The 25,566-nt window shown below is 41.9% G+C and overlaps 2 protein-coding genes across 2 annotated transcripts in view; both read right to left on the minus strand.

The window, feature by feature from the left end:
* Positions 1-1,363: 1,363 nt before the first annotated feature.
* GP5 (glycoprotein V platelet) lies at positions 1,364-15,853 on the minus strand. The gene is made up of 2 exons (XM_026650142.1): positions 15,834-15,853; positions 1,364-3,324 (listed from the first exon to the last, which is right to left on the minus strand). The coding sequence occupies exons 1-2, from the start codon at positions 15,844-15,846 to the stop codon at positions 1,364-1,366; spliced, it is 1,974 nt and encodes a 657-aa protein (XP_026505927.1). The 5' UTR covers positions 15,847-15,853.
* The window catches only part of ATP13A3 (ATPase 13A3), a 114,270-nt gene continuing 100,207 nt past the window's right edge, over positions 11,504-25,566 (minus strand). The window contains exons 28-33 of the mRNA XM_026650143.1: positions 24,130-24,307; positions 22,627-22,814; positions 21,311-21,399; positions 20,715-20,795; positions 17,772-17,861; positions 11,504-16,046 (exon numbers count right to left, since the gene is read on the minus strand). Coding sequence (XP_026505928.1) covers positions 15,849-16,046; positions 17,772-17,861; positions 20,715-20,795; positions 21,311-21,399; positions 22,627-22,814; positions 24,130-24,307 — 824 coding nt within the window. The 3' untranslated portion in view covers positions 11,504-15,848. The remainder of the gene's footprint in view (positions 16,047-17,771; positions 17,862-20,714; positions 20,796-21,310; positions 21,400-22,626; positions 22,815-24,129; positions 24,308-25,566) is intronic.

A 25,566-nucleotide genomic window follows, 5' to 3' on the forward strand; every position in this document is an offset into this window, starting at 1 on the left:
AGGGCTATGATAGAGGTCTATAAAATTGTGAATGGTGTGAAGAAAGAGTTATTTACCCCTTCTCATAACACAAGAACCAGAGGCCACTTAATGAAATTAATAGGCAGCAGGTTTAAAACAAACAAAAGGAAGTATTTCTTCACACAACGCACAGTCAACCTGTGGAACTCCTTGCCAGGGGATGTTGTGAAGGCCAAAAGTATAACTGGGTTCAAAAAACAACTAGATAAGTTCATGGAGGATAGGTCCATCAATGGCTATTAGCCAGGATGGTCAGGGATGCAACCCCATGTCTGGGTGTCCCTAAGCCTCTGATTGCCAGAAGCTAGGACTGAGTGACAATAAATTGCCTTGTTCTGTTCATTCCCTCTGGGGCACCTGGCACTGGCCACTGTCGGAAGACAGGACACTGGGCTGGATGGATCTATTGTGTTCTTAGACACTGCAGTGGGGTGCAAATGCAGATCACTAGAAAATAAAACCGACTAGAAACAAAGGAAAGTGACTCGTTTATTTTCCATTGTCCAAGCAGATTAATGTCCAAAAAGTGAACACCCTGTAGAAGCGATGAACACCAATAATCCAAGGTGCCATTTGCAAGTCCAGTGCGGAGAAGGATTTTCTAACAGTGCAGTTTAGTCCTTTCCAAACACACACAATTTGAAGGCCAGGCAGGGCCATTATGATAATCTAGTCTGACCTCCTGCCAGGGCTGGGGGAACAATTGTATAGTGGGGGTGCTGAGAGCCATTGAACCAAACTGTCTGTGAGGGAAACCACACATTAGTTGCTATTATTTCTGCAAGCCATGAGCTGCTGCCGCATCCCCATCACCCAACTTCCAGCACGTCTGCATCACACAGGTCAAGAACCTCACCCAGCCATTCCTGCTTCAAGCCAATAACTTCTGTTTGATCTGGAGCCTCTCTTTTAAAACCAACAAAACAATACATATAATTGAGGTACAGAATTATCCTTCAAACAGCTGAAACCAAAAGCTATTCAAAATGCACAAACTGACTGAAAAATCCTTATGATTACACTAGTCTGTTTCTCTACAGCAGTATTAGTAGTTAAGCATGATGGCCAAACTCTATACATAATCTCTACAACTAGTTTGTTTGCCACTGCTTATCGGCACTTCAAAAGTTAGAAACCTGGCCGAAGCTGGGGTTATTATTGTAGGTAAATGCTATAAAATACACAGGAGATCAAGTACATTTTCAATATACAATGCTGTGCAGCTGAGAGACAAACACAGGCTTCTGTTTACAGTGCTCGCTATGCGAGATCTGTAATGTCCGAAGTAGGAGACCTGTGCCCAGTAATGCAACTAATCCTCTGTTCCATTAGTGCTGAGCTCCTAATCTGCATTCCTAACCCGGTGTAAAATTCTCACCAGTACAACGGATTGAGCAGGGCTACTGCTACAGTGCACAAGCTGCCTGACTTCATACACCACATAGAAAGTGGTCACAACAGTTAAAACTTGGACTGTTACAGCCAAAACATAGAGATACAAAAATATTTGACTATATGGAACGTTACATTTAAAAAATGGCTGCGCACTTAGACGGTCTTGTGATCCACTGACCGGTGCGGCAGTAGTTGAGACAATTTCTCTTACTCTGTTGATTTCTCTCATTATGCCAGTAGGAATTTGGGTTGGAATTTCTGTGGGGTGAAATTCAGACAGCTCAACGTCTCCAGTGATGGAGTCAATAAAATATGGAGTTGCAGATGGAGGCGGCAAGGGGGTGTTCGTATGTATCACAGGCACAGGAGCTGTGGGGGTCTTCCAAGTGAAAGGCAAGTGTTCAGTGACAAGAAAAGATGCTGTGTGGGAACGAGTGGAGCTCTCAGATGTGTGGTGTGGAAGGACTGTGGTAGAGGGGCAGTGAAAATGATCATGTGGTAGAGACAAGAGAGAAATATTCCTTAATGCTATGGGACTGTCACAAGTTAGGAACGTGACATTTTTTACTATGTCTAAATTCCTCTGGAGCCACCCTTTGAATTCAGCGATTTGACAATCACATTTCCAAGGATTGTTGTCAAGCACGACCTCTTGCAGCTTGGGTAACGAGGTAAAGAAGTCTCCAGGAAGAGACTGCAGGCTGGTACAATTTAGGTAAATTGCCTGGAGATTATTGAGATTATAAAAGAGGTTTTTAGGAAGAACCTCAATCCTGTTATTGAAAAGGGAAATCTCCTGAAGTTTCTGCAGACCCTGGAAGATGCCCTCCGGGAGACTAGAGAGATTATTTGTATGCAAAGACAAACTCAGAAGTTCATTTAGACCACTGAACACGTTCCTTGGGAGAACACTTAACTCGGGATTGAAAGTCAGCACAAGTAGCTCTAAATTTGTCAAATTACCAAACACAAAATCTGGCACAGTTGAGAGTTTGGTGTCATATACCCACAGACTCCGGAGAGTCCTCATTTCTCCAAACAATATTTCTGGAAGGGATCCCAGTGGATTCCCATACAAGGTCAATTCAGTCAAATTGTGCAAATGCAGAAAGAGCCCATGAGGTAACAGCTGCAGTTTATTTCGAGAGAGCGTTAAACTATTTAGTTTAAGGAGATTGCGAAATGCACCCGGGGCAATGGACTGAATGTCGTTTGAACGCAGACGAAGCTCCTGCAGCTCTCTCAGGTTATCAAACACACCAGAGTCTATTGAACTGAGCCTGTTCATATACAGAGAGAGCTTCTCAAGTTTGGTTAATGTGCTAAATATATTTCTAGGCAAGGCTGCCAAATAGTTTCTGGATAAATTCAGTAGTTTAAGCTTGGCGAGGTTTCTTAGTACTCCATCAGGAAGCTCTGTCAGATGGTTTTTGTTCAAAAACAGCTCCTGCAAGTTGACTAGTTTGTCAAACAGCCTGGGCTCAATATCCTTCAGCAAATTCTTTTCAAGGATCAACTGCTGAAGGGCCACCATTTCATCGAACACTCCTGTGGGAAGCTGAGTCAACTTGTTGTCAAACAGTTTGAGGGTCTTTAGCTTTACTAAGCCTTTAAAAGCTCCTGGCAAAATGAGGGAAAGCTGGTTTGAAGACAGAATGAGACGCTGTAGCACTGTCATTCCCGAAAAGACTTTGTCCTTCAAGTCGGTTGCCTTAGTATTTGTTATCAGAATTTGTGTCATGTTGGTAGGCAGACCTAACGATGCTAGGTCTTTGATACTGGAACCAGAGCAACGGATGGCATCTTTCAGAATACACTCGCATTTCTCAGGGCAAACCGATGCATTCAGCTGAAGGAAAAGATGGATGATTACAGCTAAACGAAAAACCAACATCCTTGCTGAAGTGCCTGGAATATGAGCAGTTATAAATTAGTACCAGAGAATCCAGTTTCCATTTTACATATTTGTAATCATAAAATGTACTGTGTGAATGACTGTAGCAAAAACCTAAAAATGTACTGGGTTATGATGAAAATTCCCCAAACTCTATGGTTTTATTTGATTACGGGCATTTCAATGGTACTCACTAGGGTTACCACCTTTCTAACTGCTGGTAACCGGACCCCCCGTGGCCCCGCCACTTCCAAGACCCCGCCCCGTACTCCACCTCTTCCCCCTGGCCTCACCCCTTCTGTGCATCTTCCCCCAGACCTTGCCCTTTCACAGCCTCTTCCCTCCAAGGCCCCACTGTTGTGCTGCCTCTTCCCCCAAGGCCCCACCCCTGTCACTCATTCTTCCCGACCCCCAATCACTCGCTGGATCGTCTCCACCTCCCTCTCCCCCCCAACTGGGCTCCCTCCGCTCCGGGGCTGGGACGAGAGCTGCTGCAGCCTGACAAGGAGCCTGCCTGCAGGTAGGAGGTGGCCCCGGCTGGGCAGGGGCTGGCGCGGGTTAATAACTGGGCACCTCTCCCTGCCCCGCGGTAACTGGACCGTGGGGGCCCGGTCAGTACATCTGACCGGATACTGCCAGGTCCCCTTTTCGACCAGACTTTCCGCTCAAAAACCAGGCACCTGGCAATTAGCACCTGGATACAGAAGCCAAAAACCAGACTGTCTGGGTAAAAGCCAGACAGATGGCAATCCTGGTGCTCATCTCTAAATTCAGAGTACTGAAGATTTATCATCTTTAATTTTTCACATTTGTATTAGCCACAATAAAAGCATACAATAGATCAATAGTTTGTGATCACTATTAATATTTTAAAACTCTTTGAAGTATGCTCTTCTTTGAAGGTTAAAATATTTATTGTTTTATCATCATCATGCAAAACAAGCACTCTTACAGATATGGCCAAACAGCTCAGCATAAGCCATCCTCGACATCTATACTGTTATATGAAATTTCTCTCCCAGTTGTAGGTCACCTAACATTTGGAAATTAGCTTTGAAATTGTATGTATTAGCACATGTACAATACGGTTTTAGATCCTGTCATACCTGGGTAAGAGTTTAACTGTTGAGAGAGATCAAAGAGGCAGCAAAATCTAACACGGTGATGATAATGGAGGACTTCAACACCCCACCCATAAACTGATCAAATGGTACCACAGCACAAAGCAGAGAGAAGCAATTTCTCAACACTTCAAATGATTGCTTCTTGGAACAGCCAATTCCTGAGCACACAAGAAAGGATATTCTTGACTTAGCCGTAAGTAATAGATAGAAGCTAATTCAAGAAGTAACAGGAGCTGAGCCATTAAGTAACAGTGACCATAATATAATTAGACTCAACATCCAAGGGGGAGGTAAGGTACCAGTGCTGCTAAACGTTAGAAAAGGAGATTTCAATACAATGAGGTTTGTCAAAAAGGCACTAATGCTACAAGTAAAGGAAGTAAAATCCTTAGAAGCGGCATGGAATATACTTAACCCCCCCCGCCAAATAATAATAGAATCTCAGAAGACACACACATCGCTGAACACAACGAGAATTAGGAAGGCAACTAATGAACAGCTATGGTTAAATGGCAAGGTTTGACAGTCTGATCAAGCCAGAAAGAAATCCTTCAAAATTTGGAAATCTGACTCTTGTGAAGCCAATAAATAGGAGCATAAGTACAGCAGGCATTAAGTAAAAGGGAAATTAGGAGGGCCAAAATGAATTTAGAAGAGCAAATAGCTAAAAGTGTAAAAACAAACAACAAAAGACTCAAGTACATAAGAAGCAGGAGGCCTGCGAAAGATGGGGTGGCTGGTTTAGCAAGGTTAAAAGAGGCCAATTAAGGAAGATAAGGCCATTTTGAAGAAGCTGAATGATTTCTTGGCATCACGTTTCACCACAGAGGATGTTTGGGAGATTCCTATCCTGGACCTGCTCTGTGCTGCTCTCAGAGACGGAGATGACAGAAGAAGAGTTGCTGGTGCAAAGTGATAATTTAAAAAGCAAGAAGTTATCAGGCCTGAGGGTCCATCCAAGAATTCTGAAGCAGCTGAGCTGCTAACAGGAACATAAAATCGTTCATTAAAAACAGTCACTGTTCCAGGGGACTGAAGGGAAGCAGATGTTGTATCTGCTTAAAAAGGCTGTAAGATTCAGGGACGTATGGACCAGTAAAGCCTTACGTCTGCATCTGGCAAACTGCTTGAAATGATCCGTACATCCAGGTGTTTTGCTAGTCTATGTTCCTGATCGGATAGGGTGTAACCAGCACGCTATCCGCAGAAGAAAACTCTCTCAGTAGGACCCTAGAATTCTTTGATTGTCTCAATAAAGAAGCAGATAAAGGAGAACCAGCTAGCAATTTATTCAGAACCCTCCTCCTCCCCCCAGGGCCTAAGATCCCACACAAACGCCTGCTCAGGAATCTCATCACTGGGTGAGAGGCGAAGCATCCTCATGGATCAAAGGCAGAGTAGGATCGGATTGAGGCCAAAAACGTCAGAAGATTCAAAACAGGATCGGACATTTATACGGATAACAAGAATACCCAGAGTTGTTATAATGATGCTGAAAATTCTGTCAGGGATGTCAAACCTCATGCTTCAGGGCTTCAGCCATTCCCTACTGAGCGGCAATTACCCCACTTCCACCTACTGCAGGGTTCTTGCATCTTCTTCTGAAGCCTGCGGTGCTGGGTACCACCAGAGACAGGACAATGGGCTAAATGGATCTTGGGTCTGATCTAGTGCAGCAATTCCTGTGTTCCTAACGATTTCTCAGTGTATTGTACAAGAATGCCAGAACTCAATCCATGAACAACATGTAAAACTGACACGTTTACATACCAGGACTTGAACCCACATTATTGGAAAATCAAATATACCAGATTCAATAACATGTTATCTAGCCTATTGTGAATTACTATCTTGTGCACATTCTAAACCCAGCCCCCAGCCGAATGTAAAAAACGGGTGCTTGAGTCTTACCTTAGAGGCAAAGCAGCCTAGAGGCATCCAGTAAGCGTATAGCGGACAAGTGAGGACTCTGAGATGATTCTGCATTTTACATGGGAAGGCTGACAGCATAATGCATCCTCAAGATAACACCTCTTAACTTATGCAAAAATGAGTGGTATTTTAAAGGCAAAGGCCAGAATTTATTTTAACTTCACTGCCAAAAGTGAAGTCACGTAAGAGAAGTGGACTGATTTTCAGAGGTTCTCCGTACCCACAGCTCCCATTTACTCCAGTGGGATTTGTGGGTGCGCAGCAAAAACCCCCCTCCTCCCCCAAAGGGCTTTTGCAAGCAATGTGCCTTGGGACAAAAGAGGAGGTTACTTACCTTACAGTAACTGGAGGCGCTCGGAGATGTGGGGTCCATATCAGTATTCCACGGTGGGTATGCATGCGTGCCATACACCTGGAGTTGGCAAATTCTTGCCAGCAGTGTCCACTGATCCTTGCCCATGCCCTAGCCTTCCTCGCGCTTCCAACCAAAGGCATAAAGGGTGGCGCAGTCTGACTGCCTCTCCAGTTCTTTTTCTACGACAAATCTAGTAAAGAGCCAAAGCAAAGGGGGGGAGGGTGGATAGAATAGATATGGACCACACATCTTGAAGAACCTCCAGTTACTATAAAGTAAGTAACCTCCTCTAAGGGCTGGTCCCTATGTGCATTCCACTGTGGGTGACTGACAAACAGTACTCAAGTAGGGAGAGAGTGCGAAGATGCAGGCAGCAGAGCTGTTTGGAGAACCGCTGTCCCAAAGGAAGCATCAGTGGGGAGTTCTGCACTAGAGCATCAGGCCTCACAAACGTATGGATGGAACGCCGAGGAGCTGATTTGCAAATGTCAACTAAGGGCACTTCCTGAAGCAATGCCACTGAAGTTGCTTTTGTAGAATGACTTCTCACCCCACGATGAGGAGGAAGATGCAACTAATAACAACAGGATACAGCCTGAAATCAACTCAAGGATCCCCTGGGAGGATACAGCTTGACCTCAGACTCAGTCTGCTATAACAAGAAAAAATGTAGGTCATTTTCTAATTTGTTTTGTTCTTTGCAAATAGAAGGTAAAAGCTGGTCATACACTGCGAGAATGAAGTCTCTGCTCTTCTTCAGATGCACGGAGATTCAGAAAAAACAGATACGTGGACTGACTGGTTCATGTGAAACTCCGAAACTACTTTGGGGGAGGAACTTTGGATGTAGTTGTAAAGAGACTTGGTCCTTATCAAATATAGTGTGTAGCACACCCACCACTAGGGCTCCCAGCTCACCCACCTTCCGGCTGAGGTGATGGCCACAAGGAATGCAACTTTCATTGATAGTTTCATTGATAGCTACATGTTCATGTCTAACCTAACGGCTCAAAAGGAGGCTTAGTGAGTACCGTAAATACAAGGCTTACGTCCCAATGAGGAGTAGGTTTTCTTACTGGCAGGAAGATTCTGATTAGGCCCTTTAAGAGTCTGCTAGCCAATGGGTGAATGAAAATTGAATAATCACCTGACGGTGGATGGCATGCACTGATTGCTGCCAGGTGGACTCGTATCGAACCGAGGGATAGCCCAGCTGTTGTGAGAGAAAGAAGATAGTCCAAAATAGGGGAATATCTGCTGACTCAGGAGATGTTTCTGTTGTGCCCAGACGGAAAAATGCTTCATTTGGCTGAATAGCATTTCCTAGTGGAGCCGTTTCTGCTATTATTAAGGGTGGTTTGTCCAGCTTCTGATCAGGAATGTTCTAATGTTGATGCCCATCCAAAAATCCAAGCCATGAGATGAAGCGCTTTGAGGTTGGGATGCTTGATCCTGCGCTTCTCCTGGATCAAGAGATCAGGGAAGGACTGGCTGATGAGTGGAGAACGAGATGACTATTGTAGGAGATTTGGGAGCCAATTGGGGGGAAATGGGGATGAATTGTACCCTGTTGTGACTTTGTAAGACCCAAGGTAGGAGTGGTAAGGGAGGAAAGGCATCGCTCAGATCGTCTGACGAGGGGAGAAAGAGCATCGCTCTGAGGGCATAGTCCAAGAGCTCCTCTGGAGCAACGTATGTTGCACTTCTTGTTCGTTCAGCAAAACAGATCCTGATTGGGAGTCACCCACTGAACAAAAATGTTATTTATTATTGAATCATGCAACTCCCACTCATAACTAATGGGGACATATCTGCTGCGGGTGTCCACTAACACATCCTGAGTTCCTGGAAAATAAGCTGCCAACAGGATGCTTCGATTCCTGATACACCAATTCCACAGGGTGACTGATCTCACTCCTCTCTGGTTATTGATTTATGAGGCAGTTGTGAGGTTGTCTGACGTTCTGAGGACATGGTGGGATAGGATGAATGGTAGACAAACCTTGCAAGCTTCTTGCGCTGCCTGGAGTTCCAGAAGGTTGATGTGCATTCTGGTCTCTTGGGACATCTAAGTACTCTGCGCCGTATGGTTGTCCATGTGGGCTGCCCAGCTGAAGAGAGAGGGGTCTCTAATGATCATCTTGTCTGGCAAGGATAATAGGAAGGGGGCGCCCACACATACCTGATGGGGATCCTTCCACCACACCAAGGAAGAAGTTACTCTGAATGGAATTATTACCAAGGTATTCATGCTGTGTTTGACTGGTGAATACACTCTCTGGAGCTACGCCTGAAGGCAATGTAGGTGAAGTCTGGCGAATGGGATAACATAAGTCCATGAAGCCATTGGCTCCAGAAGGAAAACAAGTTCTGACTGGAACTCAAAGGTTGCCTATAACCTGATCTATTAGCGTGCTCCTGGTGCCAAACCTGTCCCTTGGGAGAGGAACTCTCGCCATGACGAATCTAGAGTGGCCCCTATGAAGTCTATAGTCTGCATGGAGTGAGGACACTTTTCCAAGTCCACACTGACTCCTAGGGAAAAAAGTCGAAGCATTGATGAGGTTGACTCATAGGCTTCCGGATATGTTTTGCCAACGAGAAGCCAACCATCAACATAAGGGAAAACAGTAAAGCCATTCTGTCTGAAAAGAGCTGCTACTACCAGAAAGATCTTGGTAAAGACCCTGGGGGGCAGTGGTGAGGCTGAATGGGAGGACCCTGTATTGAAAGTGGTCAGGGCCCACATTGAATCTGAGAAAATGCCTGTGGATGGGGTGAATATCCATGTGAAAGTACATGACCTTCATATCAAGAGCTGTAAACTATATGTCTTTTTTCCAGGGATAGGATATTGATGCCAGAGCGACCGTGTGAAATCTCAGTTGGTGAATAAAGTGGTTGAGATTACAGAGATCGAGGATACATCTCTGTCTCCAACTACCCAACTTTTAGGGACTTAGAACTATGTAGAGTTTCCTTGGTGTTGAAGAAGTGTGCACTCTATTGTTCCTCGCTGGAAGAGGGATTTCTCGAGAGAATGGGGGTTTTGGAGAAGGTAGGTAAGTAAATTCGATCGCATAGCTGGGACAGATGATATCTAATACCCACTTGTCTGCTATGACACTCCAGTTGTGGAACTGGAGTGCTAAACAATCCCCAAAGGGTACGTGGGAGTCACGTAGAGGCATCATAAATGGTTTGCAGCTCTTGAGCTCCTGTCACAAAATATCTTTTTACTAGGGGATAAGACTGAGACGGTGCTGTAGGCATGGGAGGTGCAGGAAAACGAGAAGTCTGTACTCTTTGTCTCTTACCAGGAGGGTCATAAGACTGCTGGTGAAATAATTATTGAGATGCCGGTCTAGGTTTGTAAGGCTGCCTGTGATGCTTCCCTTTTAGGGCAGCTGTATATATTCTCACGGAGCAGAGGGTGGCCCCGGAGTTCTTTAAATTATGTAAGGACTCATGAAGGAAGGCAAAGGCACATGCACAGAGCAACAAATACTGCTTGCGAAAATTCTCTGACCCCAGGGGCATGCAGTGCATGCGTTCCCACAGTGGAATACACATAGAAACCTGCATTCAAAGAGGGAGGACAGTTATGGTCAGTGTGGATGTGGTCCACCAGAAAGTGTGGCATATGTGCCCCAACTGCCCAGTAGAAGTCTGAGTAGAGCCAGAATTCTTTATTCCATCCCCCCATCACGAATAAGGTACAGAAATACACGCCTAGGAGGAGCAGAAAGTCTTGCTTATGTTATGTCACATGTCCAACACATAACTGAATATACAGGCTTTTGTAGTAGACCCAAAGGAACATCAGTCTCAGATTCATGTATGTATTTATTTTGAAATCCCCTGTACTTCTGCCAAAGTGTAAGGATCTGGGAACAAGGTCCTCCAGTTCCAGTCACTTCTCCATCACAAGGCTTTGCTGCATCAGAGCTAGAATCGTGGCAGCACCAGTAGGGAATGGACACCTTTCTGCTCCAGACTTAGGCTAAGCAATCCAGGCTGGGCACTTTTTACATCCTTTCTGTGTCTCCCCAGTTTAATTCCCTTGCCTCCATGAACTGTCTGCAACAAAACCCTAAGTCCATAAGGATCTTGGTGAAAGCAAAAGTTTCATAAAATATTGTTTTGGTTCCAGGTTTGTGCCTCGGTTTTTAAAAAACCTGTCAAGCTTTTGGGTGTTGGCTGGACCCCTCTCAAAACACATTCTACCTTAACTTTTCTTAAGCAAAGTTCTTTGTCCTGGAATATTTAAATGTATTTCCACTCTGCAGTATGGAAAGGGTCTCAGCCTCATTCATGAAGTGATGTTTCCAGACTCAGAGCAGGACAGATATGGTAGTGGCAGGAACAACACTGTTTGCAGGCAGAAGATTGGCAAGAAATGAAAGTGTCACCATAGAAGAAATGCTATCAGCACACCACGCTGCAAGTATGCAGCACTGGAAGATCTCAAAAATGAAGCAGAAATGCATCACTATCCTTAGTAAGGTACAAGTTACAGCCTCGACAGGGCCTTCATCAATCCATGATGCAAGACTAAGGTCACTGTCATTGTTTCCAGATATTAATCTGGTACGTGTATATGCGCACACATGCCCCTTACTCAGCAAGAGTGCATGGAGATGGGGCTGAGCCGAAGCCCACTGAAGCCAATGGGAGTCATTCTTTTTCAATGGGCTCTGAATCGAGCCCGAGATGTGTGACGGGGGGAATTAGAGAAACATTCCTGAACACTAGTAACAAAAGCTATGAAAGTACACGCTGTCCATTTACATTTTTATTTCAAATAGCTTCAATCATAAAAAGGATTTTACAAGGCTATTTACAATTGTAATGTACAGTTATGCATGTGTGCCTCTTTGACAACTGGGTACCATTCTAGAGCAGCATTACGTGTTTTTAAATATAAAGATGCAGTATCACTTCTGATTTAAACTAGCTTTTTAAAAATAAGAGGAAAGTGAGCTTCCAGAGAACGCTAAAATCACGAGCCTTGTATTTTTGTTAGTTTCAAGGAAGTCATCACCTAAACCAAGAGTAGTTTCTGGTTCAAAATTATCAAACAAGCTGCAATTCATTGAAAATAGCTGTAAAAACCTGAAGCTATACTGTATAAAATTAACATATTCAGGACTCTAAAAATTGTCAGAAAACCACCCCTTTCCCTCAGACATACAAAAATCTAGTTTTATAATTCAAAATTTCATGGGAGAAATTCTAAAGCACTTCCTAAATCTTGAATGTTGTGATGACCAAGGAAAATACTAAAAAATTTGCAGCATAAAAAAGCATCCTGCATGTGTTTAATGTTAATATAATTTATACATAATACAGTAGAGGATTATTTACCAATTTCAGATGAACTGGTTCAGCACAATCTTCATAAACACAGAACAAGAAATCAAATAAATAGAATAAGAAACTGTGACCATTTTAAAAATAAAAGTGCAATTGTAAAAGTTCCCAATTTAAAGTTTACAAATGAATCTAAACAATCTTTGCTTTGTGGTTGGCTTCGCCACTTTGACTCAAGCATTATTTGCAGCCTATTTTACAGCAGACTTAGTTACATAATGTCTGAAATCTACAGTTACCACTAATTATATCTGAAGGGAAGGAGAACTTTAAAAACAACCCTGAGGGATACACATTTTAAAGATCTGGTTATTTATTTAAAAATTTTTAAAAGTTACATTTATTATTTAACAATTGCTTTCCTGGGTAGACCATTCCTTTAAGTATGTGCATAAATAATATTTATATCAATCATATTTACAAATCCTAGCACACTGAAGAAAGACATATACAGATTTAAATTTAGGTTTGTATACACTTAAATAATTTAATAAGAAAATCTGAATCTGACTCTTCAGTGTGAGGCTGAATTATATAATAGAAAGAAAAAAGACCATCACGAGTATTTAGTAGGACCCACTAAATAGTTCTGTTCATCTGAATTCATTAGCTTTCAAGAACAATTTACAAAAAGGTTTCTTTTAAGCACAAATTCTGAAGTCCAACATACTTCAACATATGAACTGAACTTGCTAATTTGGGGCCAGATCTAGTTTGCTAGCTTTCTGTACACCTGACAAACCACATCTTCCTTTCAAAGTGATACACAGGCAAATAGGGCCGAACCCTGTCCTGAGGTAAGAAGGTGCAATTCCCAGGGACTTCAGGAGGAGCTGTGCCTACTTCCATGGCTGTATTTGAACCCTCGGAAGTACAAAACCTTGCAACAAAAAGAAAAATTTAAAAGGATTTTTTCCCCAAAAAAGACAGTTGATCGGTTATTCTTACCAATAGCTCACTGCTCTTGGTCCAAGACCCTTGCTGTTCCGTCATATGATGTCAAAAGCATCCACTAATTTTGGTGCCCAACATGAAGAACATAGCACCGGACTCTTAGAGGTGCTGAGCACCCACAATTCCATCTGGAGTCAAAGAATCCTAAAGGTGCTCAGGGCCAGTGAAAACCCTGCTCTCACTTTCACAAGCCATGCACCCAAAAGTCATGGACACACTTGACAATTCTGGCCCTAATTAAAAAAATTAGAATACTCTTTAAACAAACTCACTGCTCCACAAGTAGTTTACTCCTTATTATCTGGATATTTCTAATGGGCTGGTACATGGAATATTCTCATCACAAATGAAAGACTGACTTTAACATCTGAATGAGGACAGACTGATTAGCAGTTTGTGGGAAGAGCACTGAGCAATAGTACTTGAAAGATGCAGACCATGTGCACATTTTTCTCTTCACTTTTGACTGAACAAGCAAGTTAAAATGAATTAAACTAACTCAAAACCCCCTGTAAGTTAACATTTAAACAAATATAGGTTGTGGTCGTAAGTCACAGCTCCAAGGTCCAAGATGCATAGCTTCATAGAATCTTTCCACTAAAGTAAAATATTTTCTATAAAGGGGAAATATAAAGAATATTCACTCAGCTAGCAATATTCTTTCCCCCCAAATTCCACACTAATGAGATATTTCAAAGACTCAACAGTGGCAACGTCAGTAACAGTGATCCAGTTTTTACACTCTTCTAAAGTTACAAATATTGTTTGAAGTTTAACAGTATAAAAGGCAGGAAAAGGACAGTTCTGGTCTGCACTACTGATTAAAAGCTGGTAAATGCCTTCCCAAAATAAAACGGGAAGAGAGCTGTCAGTTGTCATAGGGGATAGTACGCCACAAGCGTACTATTCATTCATGAGGAGTAACTGTTAATGTAACTGCTAATCTTCACAGTCCTAGAGGAACCCTCCAAACCATTTATGCCCCAATTATTAATTCCAACGTTGGCATGACATGTTCAACACCGTCGAGGCAAGGAGGATATTACCACACGCTGCCTTATACGAAAACACAAAAGAAATAGGCCTGAGCTGCAAAACTCCTCTTACTAAAGAATCCTAGAGAACGAGATCCTCCCTAGATAACTTTAACACGCTATCCCCTGGATTTTATAGAGGGAGAACACTCCCTAGAGTGGAGTAATTTCCACAGTTTTCATTCAGCCCTACATACAATCCCACAGGATTTTTCGTGGAAGGGCCAGAGCTGGATTTCTGGTGTCCTCGCCCAAAGTTCAGAGTTGCTTAGATCAGTCAATTTCACGGAGTTAAAAAAGGCAGTCCAAATTTTAGCATTTTTTATTCTTTCAAAGAGCAATAAGAACTGACTGGAGGAGTTTTTCCTCAACGTGTTACTGTTTTATTTGGTTGCCAAAGGCTTTGGGTTTTTTACCCAGTTCGACAGGCTTCTAAAACCCAATATTTTTGAAGTTGCTGCTGCTTGCTGTCTCATGCTTGCAATTTCATTTTCCAAGTGGCTTAGTACAATGCTCTTTGGCACCACCTCATGGTGACACTGTGCACTGACACTTTAAGCACTCATGGCACCACTGGGTGCAAAAGGTTTAAAAAAAAAAAAAAAAAAAAGAGAGAGATCGATCCAAGGCAGCCCAATAATTTTATAACAAGACCTGGATTGTGGCTCATCTGTTTCCATCTTAACATTGCTGCACACAACTACATGGTAATTAAGACACTGGTAGACCAATCCTTTGGTATTCATAAGCCCTTGGTGCCCAGGATTAGTATTTGCTAATGCTAAGGGCACGTGAAAACCATTTTCTGCCTCCTAGCAGTAGTTCTGGCCTTGCTGGTGCAAAGGTGTTAAAAATCGCTCAAATGATACAAATAAAACCTGGTCTGATAAAAGTAATCGAATCCCTTTGTTGGACAGAGTAAGAGCGTATGGAGCCACCAGTCAGTTAAATGCAATAAAAGTAAGATGTAAGGGAAGAATTATTTGACCTGGATTCTTCAGCATCCCCCTTCTCAAAGACCCCAATAACCTGTCCTTCTGTAGCCTATGACAATTCAGGATTAGCTGAAGAGGAGGGTAAGAGGAGATTGATGCGCTTCCTTCCTCCTAGGGACTGAGCACACAGTTTTTACTGCATTCCCAGTACCTGCAGGGTCAGACTTAAGGACTAGCTGCAAGTCCAAACTCTTACCTGTCCCTCAGCTGGAAACACTCTTGAACTATTAGGTACGAATCTGTTTTTAGTCCATGTGAAATAGGAGGGATACACACTAAAACTCCAGGATCATCTTACAGTCACAATGCTTTCTGATAAAAAGTGAAGAAGAAATAACTGACAACCCTTTCCATGTGGTTTCTATGGGTCTCTAGTACTGCTGTGAAAAGGCTGTGTCAGACAGCACACTGCGCTCACATTGGTGTTGGAACACAGGGTGGAACAATTACCACCAAATATCAACATTCCTCAAATACTCAAAAGGACCCTATTTAACTGCCCTGCAGTTTAAACCTTTAAATACAGCTCACTTTGGACAAGTGAGGCTTCAAAATTTAGTAAAAAAATGTTTCTTCTGTTATATGTCATCTAGCTCAGTGTTTTTTAATGTATAATTTGTATGATGTCCAGCTCTGAACTTTGTATTCAGAGACCAAATAACCGGAAATGTTTGCACTGGGAGAACACTTAGCATGCTGCAATACTAAATAAAGCCATAAAATTACATAGCTCTGAATACTGCTAAAGAAACATACCACTGAGATTCATTGTTATGTTACAGTGATTATTGGATATGAACCATTTTCCTGGGTTGGATCTTTAGCTTCTGTAGTTGTTCTAGGTTTTGGTGGCCATTCTGGATCAACCAACAGTTCCTGAGCTAAGTGCATGTACTTGGCTTTTGGAATCTTCTTTCTGCAGCCAAACAGGGAGGAAAGGACGCACCCTCTCCAGCGATCCAAAGGCTCCTGCAGACGGGACAGGGAAATGAACAGATATGAAAACTAGGCTGCCAAGAGCAAAATACTTTAAAACCACATCAGAAATTTTACAATGAGACATCAGAAATGAATCTTTCATTACGAATTGTTTTCGTTTCTGATTCAGAAATTGTTGTCATTATACAGGATCAAGATAGTGTGGTGCAGAATCTATATATAGGGCCGCCTACCCCCTCTTTTGCATTGTGGCAGCAATGAGATTTTAAAAGGTACAAATGCAAGGCGAAAATAAGATTCTGCATCATAGTATCTAGGTCTCATGCACCAGCAATCATTTTCATGTACACTTCAAAGTGTTCATAGTACTGCCTATAACTGTACTGTTTCAGAGGAACTAGTCAACTCCCAAAGTATACTACTGAGGAGTAATGGCCTTAAAACACTTTTTGTGATGTAACTGTGTCTGTTTGATGCCCAAGTTTTGGGGAAAAAATGTCTAAATATTTTACACATATACACATTTGTTCAACGGTATCCAACCAACAATAAGCAGTAAGCAATTTAAACTAACCATGCCTATCTGACAGTGTGTGCTATTAAAAAGCATGCAAAGCAGTGAATTAGAAGTAATCTGCTAGTGTGTCGGAATAAATCACGCCATGTTTATTTTTGTTTTTTTTTAAAGTCTTCCTCACTCCCCTCATACTAAATAGGCAATACATGAACCTTAGAAATTTTACTCCACTAACTGGAATAAATAGACAAACACACTGCTATCATTCTCAAAATATTTGGTTCCTCCCATTTCTCAGTCTACTGTGTTTACTGGGTATGGCTGCCGTTCTGGTGGATACAAGAGATTGCTCTTATGCGCCGTGGCTTAGATTTACCCCGTGCAGAATGCTAGCACGAGCCCTAGGCATCACTGCAGTTCTCAAAATCAGGCTCAATTTTGACTGAAGCAATGGCTGGGCCTCGTGCAGGTTCTCTGCCCAGAGGTAGACAAAAGCTATAAGGCGTTAAAGGTAATAACCAAACCAACAGTGTTTTACTACATTGCATTTTCCATAGACAGTAGCCTCTGGCTGGTACCAAATGCAGTTTGCTGACTATCTCTTGAGGTGGAAGAGCTGCCAACACCGTCACCTTCTACAGCAGCTTAAAAAGTAGTAGTAATTTACCATGTCTGTCATTTTGTTTCACTTTGTTTGTATGTACCATAAATTACTGATCACACAGAAGATGCTCCAACACCTTTTGAAGTCAATTTAATTCATTTCATTGGGAGCTGGATCAAACCCACAGTTAAGAACCCTGATTTCATGAGAATCAAGACATTTCTAGTCTCACTCTACTGATCTGCTGATATGCAGACTACTACTAAGTGTCTGGAATGAACATTGGTGACACTGAATGTGTCAGTCCCTGAAATTTTAAGTGTGTCATTTTGGAGTGAAAAAACAAGTCAATGGAAAAATTAGAGAGGCCTCACACTGTTTCTCAAGTCCTGTAAGTGAAGCTAAATGTACACTTACCTGCTTAGGACACGTTTACAATAATATTTAAAGATGCTTCTGTTAAAATCCCTTTTAATTGTAAAGTTACAGAAATATGATAAAGACACTATTTAAAAACAGGTTTATACAGGCAGAAAACAAACACACACCCATAAACCACTACAAAATGCATGGTACAAAACTAAATTAATCTGCATACAGTTGAATGATTGACAGCAAAATACTGGTCTCCAACCTGAGGTGGCTGGGGTATGGTGAGGCGATATTCTCCTTGTTTGTCTCGACTGAACACAACCTTCCAAAGGATCATGTCAAGGAGGATATTCTGTGAGACATTGCAGTGAGTGGGAAGAATTAAAAAGACTAATGATCATTTGTTGTTAGTGTGCACATAAAAATAAAATCTGAAACGGTGATGTAGGCATAATTAACTCAGTGCAGAACTAAACTCAGCTTTCATCTGACACAATTTATTTTTATTAGTATTTAAGAGAGAAACCATCTTCAGTATTTAAGTGCTTCCATGAGGGTTTTAAGAGCACAAATATATGCTTTACATTAATTGCAATAATTATGACAACTGCCTTTACACAAATAGGAATTTTTTTTTTTAAAACAACAAGTTTTGACGCTACTATTTTAAGAATCTCCAGTAAGCACTGCAAGTTCTAAAGAAGCTTTAAATTAAGATGCTTTTCTCAAATCATGTTCTGCATTCTGATTAGTCTGACATTTTGGGTATTTATTTAGCAGTGCTGAGCACAGACCAAAGTTAGTTATTAGAAACTGGTCAGGGTTTCGGGGGGCATAGGTGCGGATGCTGTGCTCAGAGGTGGAGGGACTTGGTGAGTTGTGTGTCTGGTCTGTCTGTTCTCTAGGAAGGTTGCGTGGCTGGGCTGTGGACCCCTGACCAGGCTAGGTGAGACGGGTCTGTGTGTGTGGTCTTTGAACAGCCCCAGGGTTTGAAGTGTCTGAGAGGTTCACCCCGCCCAGTTAAAGGGGGACAGACCTGAGCAGTGAAGATTAGAATATAGTCAGTTGCCAGGTGAACTCCTGAGGTAGGCAAATAAGAGTGGCAAGCTGGTGAGTTTTGGAGGGAGTCTGGCTCCTTCTGTTGGAGGTATAGCTCTCCTCCAGGTAGCAAATATGGACAAGGGAACAACTGTGTCCTGCCTCAGACATGCTACGTTTACTTTTCTGTCAGAAGACCAAATAGATCTCTGGTGCATGAATGCAAGCTGGGGGCCACACTATAGGAGACAATATGTGGTTTGGAAGCACAAGTTTCAACACTTCTTTGACAACCACATTTGGAAATCATTACCACAGACACGACAAGGGGAGGAGTCTGTGAAAGGAGAACTGGAGAGAACAGAAACCAAAGAAATGGGCTGATGATTCATGACAAAGAGCAGAGAGAAAACCAGGAGGCATTCAACCTAGCTAAAAGTACTCATTCAGTATCAGGTACTCAGTGAAGCAACTGTAGAGGAACCTGTTTCCGGAGGAACAGAACAGAAAGCTAAAAGGGACATGCCTCATGGGCATCCTTGCGTTATGAAGCAAGCAGCTATGAAGACAGGTTTTTCACCTGTCTCAAGAAGGCAAACAATCCTCATCAGTGACTCCATATGAAGAGTGGACACTGAATTTAGCAAAGGACACAAGGAGAGCAGGATGGTGTGCTGTCACCCTAGGGCGAAAATATGAAATGAAATGCAAGAGGGATGGGGTTATTAAATCTTCTGGCAAGTCTCCACTGGTGGGGATACACATTGGTTCCAATACTATGGCATCCCACAGATTAGAGAAAACTTCAGGGATCTTGGAAGGGAGCTGAAGAGGAAGAACGTCCAAGTTATCTTCTTGGAGAGCCTTCCAGTCCCAAAAGCAAGGGAAGGCATAAAATATTGGACGTGAACCATAGACAGTGCAACTGGTGTGAAGCTGAAGGCTTGGATTTGTGGAGGACTAGGCCATATTCCAGTGAGAGACGGGGCTATATGAATGGGACCAGCATGCATCTCACGGGCAGCTAATCATCTCGCTTAGACACTAGCTGGAGCCAATGAGGGAGAGAGGGTATTGAACCGACACCACAAGGGGCAGGTGCTAAGGGGGCAAATGCGGTATTAACTCAAACTCGGTGTGTCATGAACAAATTGAACAGATGTGAAAATGTGAAGAGCAACTCTAAAAGAATTTAGGGGTCTTAGTGGACAAACAGCTGAACATGAGCTCCCAGTGTGATACTGTGGAAGAAAGGGATAATGTGATCCTTGGATGTATAAACGGGGGAGCAATAAGTAGGAGCAAGGAGGTGATTTTACCTCTGACTACAGCATTGGTGAGACCCATACTGGAACATGGCATACATTTCTGTGGCTACATTTTTAAAACGATGTTGAAAAATTGATGATGATGCTGAAAAGAGCCACAAAGATGATTCAAGAAAATGCTTTACAATGAGATATTTAAAGAGCACAATCTGTTTAGCTAATCAAAAAAAAGAGAGGTGACAATTACAGTGTGTAAGCACCTTCAGGGGGAAAATACCAGGTATGAAAGGACTTTACTCTAGTAGTGAATGGCAAGACGAGACCCAATGGCTGGAAACGGAACCCAGACGAGCACAAAGTAGAAGTTAGACACAGGATGATTAACCATTGAAACAAATTATCAAGGGAAGTGGTGGATTCTCCATCTCTTGAGCTCTTCAAATCGAGATTGAAGCTGTTCTGGAAGGTATGTTTGAGTCAAACCCAATTTACTGGGCTCAATACAAGGGTAACTGGGTGAAATTTAATGTGATATACAGGAGGTCAGACTAGAGGATCTAATGGTCCCTTATGCTGTTAAACTATGAGTCACACTTATGATCCTTATCACATAAGGATAGTGACACACACTAAAAAAATCCATGTCAGAAGTCTGTGTTCAACATAGTTCACTGCTGCTGTACATTACATTGAATTCAATAACGATGCTTAACTCAATTATTCCTTATTATATTAATTATCTGTATTATGAAACTTTAAACTTTGTGGACTTAACCTTGCCTGAAAATACATTAGAAGTACAAACGGAACTGTACTCCATCAGCATTTTATATAGGATGTACTTGTAGCCCAGGAAAAGGCTACATGGAAAAGATCACTTGTTACTCTGAGCTACTTACCTCCACCAAGAGGGATACAATTGCATTGATGATGATGATGATGAGAATTGTTATACGCCACTGATATGGTACACATACTAGCTGCAAGACAAAGTTGTCACAGGTGAACAATGTCCACTGTATGCATTGAACAGTTACACACAAAAAACTGTGTACATATGAAATAAAGCAAATTTGAAACAAGCTTGGTTGTAAACCTCAAATTTTAACTCCTATTTTATTGCTTAAACACGACTCTTTGTGATAGGGCAAATAATGCTTATCTGCAGAGTGCATTTGGTAGTCTCACCTCTCATTCAACAGTATCTTGCTGAGAAATTGTTAAGGGTTTTAAACACATGCTTCTTCTGCATTAGTTAGATCTAAAGGAATTTTTTTTAAATAAAAATTAAAAAATGGTGAGACTAAATTTATATTTGGCTCTCATTTGACTCTATAGGTATATGCCAGATTTTCATTAGGCTTGTCTTCTGGTAGAATTTGAACTCTAGCTTTCAAAGAGTCAATCTAGCCAATGGGAACTTTAGATTGGAAGAGAAGCCAGCCAACTTATTTTATGAGGTATGAAGTGTATATACCTGCTTGTTGAATCTTACCTCAAGAACCCTGTCAATGGATTCAACTGGATACAACATGATGAATAATGTGAAGATATAAATAACTATCACAGATATAACAAACAGAACTGTAAAAAGAAAAAGAGAAATACAACATTAAACATACTGTCATGCTTCGCTTCTGCATATATATCTATTACAATAACCTCTGAATAACAGTTCACAAAATGTATTTTGCATTGGTAGACCATATACAAGTACATATTACATGAAACAGTCTTGGATTTCTCTCCTGTAAAATTATACTGCAATGATTTTATTGTATATGCAAAAAAGCCACCTTAAACATCTGGTTAATTCTCATTAACTTATGAAAACAATGCAGCTTATGTGACACTTAACTTACAAGAAGTTTTCCCCTTTCACAACAACAGAATATACATCTCAAACCACATTGCAATGGTGGATATAATCCTCATTTCACTTTAGTGCGCATGCACATACGTGTATGTGTGTGTGTATATATATATATTTTTTTTCTCCATTAACCTTCTAAAACAATATATACCATAGATATAATTTTAGATAAATACAAAATGACTAAATTACAGGAGTTCAAATCAACCACTGCCCTAGCAACAAAAAGTTACAGATTTTAGATTACACGTTTTTGCACTCCCAAGAAAAGACCATTTTAAAAAAGTAAGTTTTGAGGCCCAAAATGCAGACCAGAATCTTTCAGAATTCTGAAAAACATTAAAGCAACTGAATCTAAATCTAAAAAATCTGCACGTGAGATTTCTAAATACACAAAACTATCTTAAGGATATTAGCAAGCAGATTTAGTGTCTGCAGCAAGCACACAGTCCCCACAGATTTAAGAAGTGAAAAATGTTATTATTCCGTGTCTTAAACAAAACAGCAATGGAATGCAGGAGTATTCTGCTACCAAAATCATTGAGTCAATAGAGAAACCTCATTCAATAACAGTGGTAATGACTGTATTTAGGTGGTTTTCCCAGAGAGAGCATACCATTTAAATATCATGCATTTTACTTTGGAAAAAAAAGTTAAAATTTGTAGAATGTGAGAATTTCTGCATTAACCTTCCCAAATTCCCAGAGGAAATCTTGAATATTCTACAATACTGCCCCGTCTATTTTCACCTGAGAAACTATCCCCTCCCTCTTCTCTTGGGGGAACCCCACATTCTTGCAGCAGCAAATCTGTTACTGCAAAAGCAGCACAACATGCGCCTAAGCAAATGTGCTAAGTGAACAAAATATGCCCACTGTCATTTGGAATTCTTACTTAGAGAAATACAGAGGAATTGTATATAATGAGAAGAGACTTACCATTTCTGTAGCAAGGCTGCCTAAAGGGCTTCCCTTTAGAAAAGACAATTGCCACTATGAGGTACTGAAAGCTGGAGATAAAAAACACCGTTGTGTTTTCATAGTTTTTGATATTGTGCTCATCATGAAGAGTCTCATTCTCATGTTGGGAGGAACTGGTGTTTGTGGCTGCTGATAAGTTACATGCACTGCAACACAGAAGAACATTCAACACAGAGTCAAAGTAGAGGATTACAGTAAGTTTTAGCCTTGTCTTTATTGTGAAAATAATTCCAGTATAAATTGCTACAGAGGTTATGGTGGGTATATTTTAGACATTTTACTACAGTTAATGAAGTAATTCAGAAAGGCCTTTGTGTTGGGAGGTGACTGAGGTCATGCACTGGAGTTTCTTTTGTGCCCCGTGAGTTCTGAATTCTTTTGGGTTTCCATTGTGTCAGTTAGTGATACGAATTGTATAGGACTTATTGTTCTACTGCCTGTAGAGGCTGCAGTAAGTGAATTTTACAAACTGAAAAACAAACAAAGCGAGACGGGTATAAATAACGGCCTGTAGCCCAGTTTGCTGCTGCTTTATAACAGGATGATATAACTTCATTATACAGAGCAGAAATAGGCATAGAAACCATGAAGTTTGGATCTGAAAATTGCTCTGAAGTTCAGGGCTCTTCAGATTCAAGGCTCCAGTGCAGGCCCACTTCTACTAATATTAACAGCTGGAAGTAATTGCTAAGACTCTATCTTAGTACACAAGACTATCATACAAAGGTTATTACTTTCCCGTCCTTTCCACCCTCCACACAGTGACGTAAACATTGACAGTCCATCTCTGATGCTCTCTTGTGGTCCTTGCAGCCATTCCTTATAAGGAGGTCACAGAACTCCCCCAGTACATTATCTTCAACCCTTAGAATACGATACCGTAGTGTTGTACACTGTGGTACTGCAGCTCAGTGAAACTTCTTCTGCACTTCCCCTCCTCTAGCAGCCCAGTCCCATAACACGGGCTTCACTAATCCTCCTAACCCGCACAAAATGAAGCCCATTACGCCGCTGGTCCTGATCTAACTTCCTGAGCATGAGACAATTATTCCTCTTCCCCCAAGAGGACAAATCATCTCTCCCTCTCTGCTCACCTTGCAGTATCCCCAGCCCTTTGCCAATTCTTCCACACACCATATCCTGATCATCTGACATGACCCCACTTTTCCCTACTGGTCCCCATATGAGTCTTACAGGCAGCAGGAAAGAGGGAGACCTCCAGTTCTGTGACAGAGGCTGGCAGGGCAAGCTGAGGCCCACTCAAGGCAAGAATCCCATTGTAGTTTGACCCAAGAAATCAGATGCCTTTTCTCCTTCCATGGCAAGGAAAACTGCACATTAGCCAGTTGCCATGTGAAATGCACCTTGGAATTTCCTAGTTACCAAAGGGCATTAAATTATTTATAAACCATTCCCCCAATCAGTGTTACCATATTCTGTATTTACCCGGGTACCACTTACTCTGACTGGGTGGTCCAGGGCTCATACCAGGGTTGCTGTTTGACCCAAATAAATCCTATGGTTTGAAAACCAAGGCAGGTGATAATCTGAGACAGAACTGAGCAGAGAAGTTGACCTGAGATGAGACCTGAAGGTGGCCTTTGTGCAACAAGCTCCTTCCAAGCAGGATTTAAACTCACTGTATTGGGAGAAAGAAAATCAAGGATCGTTTATAATCTGCATGTTTCCAAGTATTATTTTGTTTAACTTTTATGGAGTTAGGCTATGTCTACAATAGGAGCTCTGGGTAGGGTGACCAGACGTCCCGATAAAATCGGGACTGTCCCGATATTTAGGTGTTTGTCCTGCGTCCCGACCAATGTTAGGTCGGAACGCAATTTGTCCCGATATTTTGCGATACGCATTGTCCCAAGTTACTTTGGTGGTTCTGAGTCATAGTAATGTGTATCAGTTTGCACAAGGCAGCGTCTCGATAGGCTGGTGCCAGAGAGATGGTGAAAACCAGCCTCCCATTGGCTAACCCAGCCTTGTGGCACCCAGGGGAGCCAGAGTAACAGCAGAGGTAGACCGACCTTCCCATCTTCATGGCACCTGTAAGAATCAGCAGCAATTACAGGTTCCCTGTCTGTGTCTTCAGACAGTATACCTCAATTTCCAGAGCAATAATTCTTCTGTTAATATCCCCTGAGCTAATTATTATCTGCTTGCTTTTCAAGTGTGGATAAATACATATGCCTACAGCACAAGTGAGAATGTAATCTCTTGTGCATAAAAAAAAAATCCATCTGTGAAAATGTAAACAACAAAGGGTAATCGCACCATGATCTTTTGGATTAAAAGAGTCTTAACTCTTTAAATAATGCCTACTCACTTTTGGTCAAATTTCAGCCTCACTGTACTGCCAAGAGCTGCATGCATGACATCATGGATGCTAATCAACTCTGTGTGGTGACACAACGTCACATACCTGAGCTCGCGCCGATTTAGTGCAATACTTTAGCATTAGATTTTCTAATTCGTACACTGTTTTGGGGATATTCCCACGGTTTTGTTCACCCTTTTCTCCTACATTCCCTTAAGGAGAGACAGACATAAGTAGCATCTCTCTCGGGATAGAAAGGGAAGGAGAGAAGGAGGTTCCTGTGCTTTTGCCTGCCGGCGTGTGTCAGGTGAGGGAGGTGGAAGGTCAATCCCTTCTCCTACCTATCCCCAGTGCACAGAGACCGGGAGAACATCTACCAAATAAGGACAAGGGCCACAAGAGACCCGTGGCTGCCACAAGGACAACCAAGAATATACTTACTCTCATGGCAGACATAACTAACAATGTACATTTAGATCATTTACATGACCAATGGGATTGAAAACATGAAATAACAGGATTTTTACCTTCAGGTTTTTTTAAATAACCCCATCTCCCTCCCATACTATAGCTAC

This window comes from Terrapene carolina, unplaced genomic scaffold (genome assembly GCF_002925995.2).
Source record: "Terrapene carolina triunguis isolate 2854851 unplaced genomic scaffold, T_m_triunguis-2.0 Scaffold88, whole genome shotgun sequence".
Classification (NCBI taxonomy): Eukaryota; Metazoa; Chordata; order Testudines; family Emydidae; genus Terrapene; species Terrapene triunguis.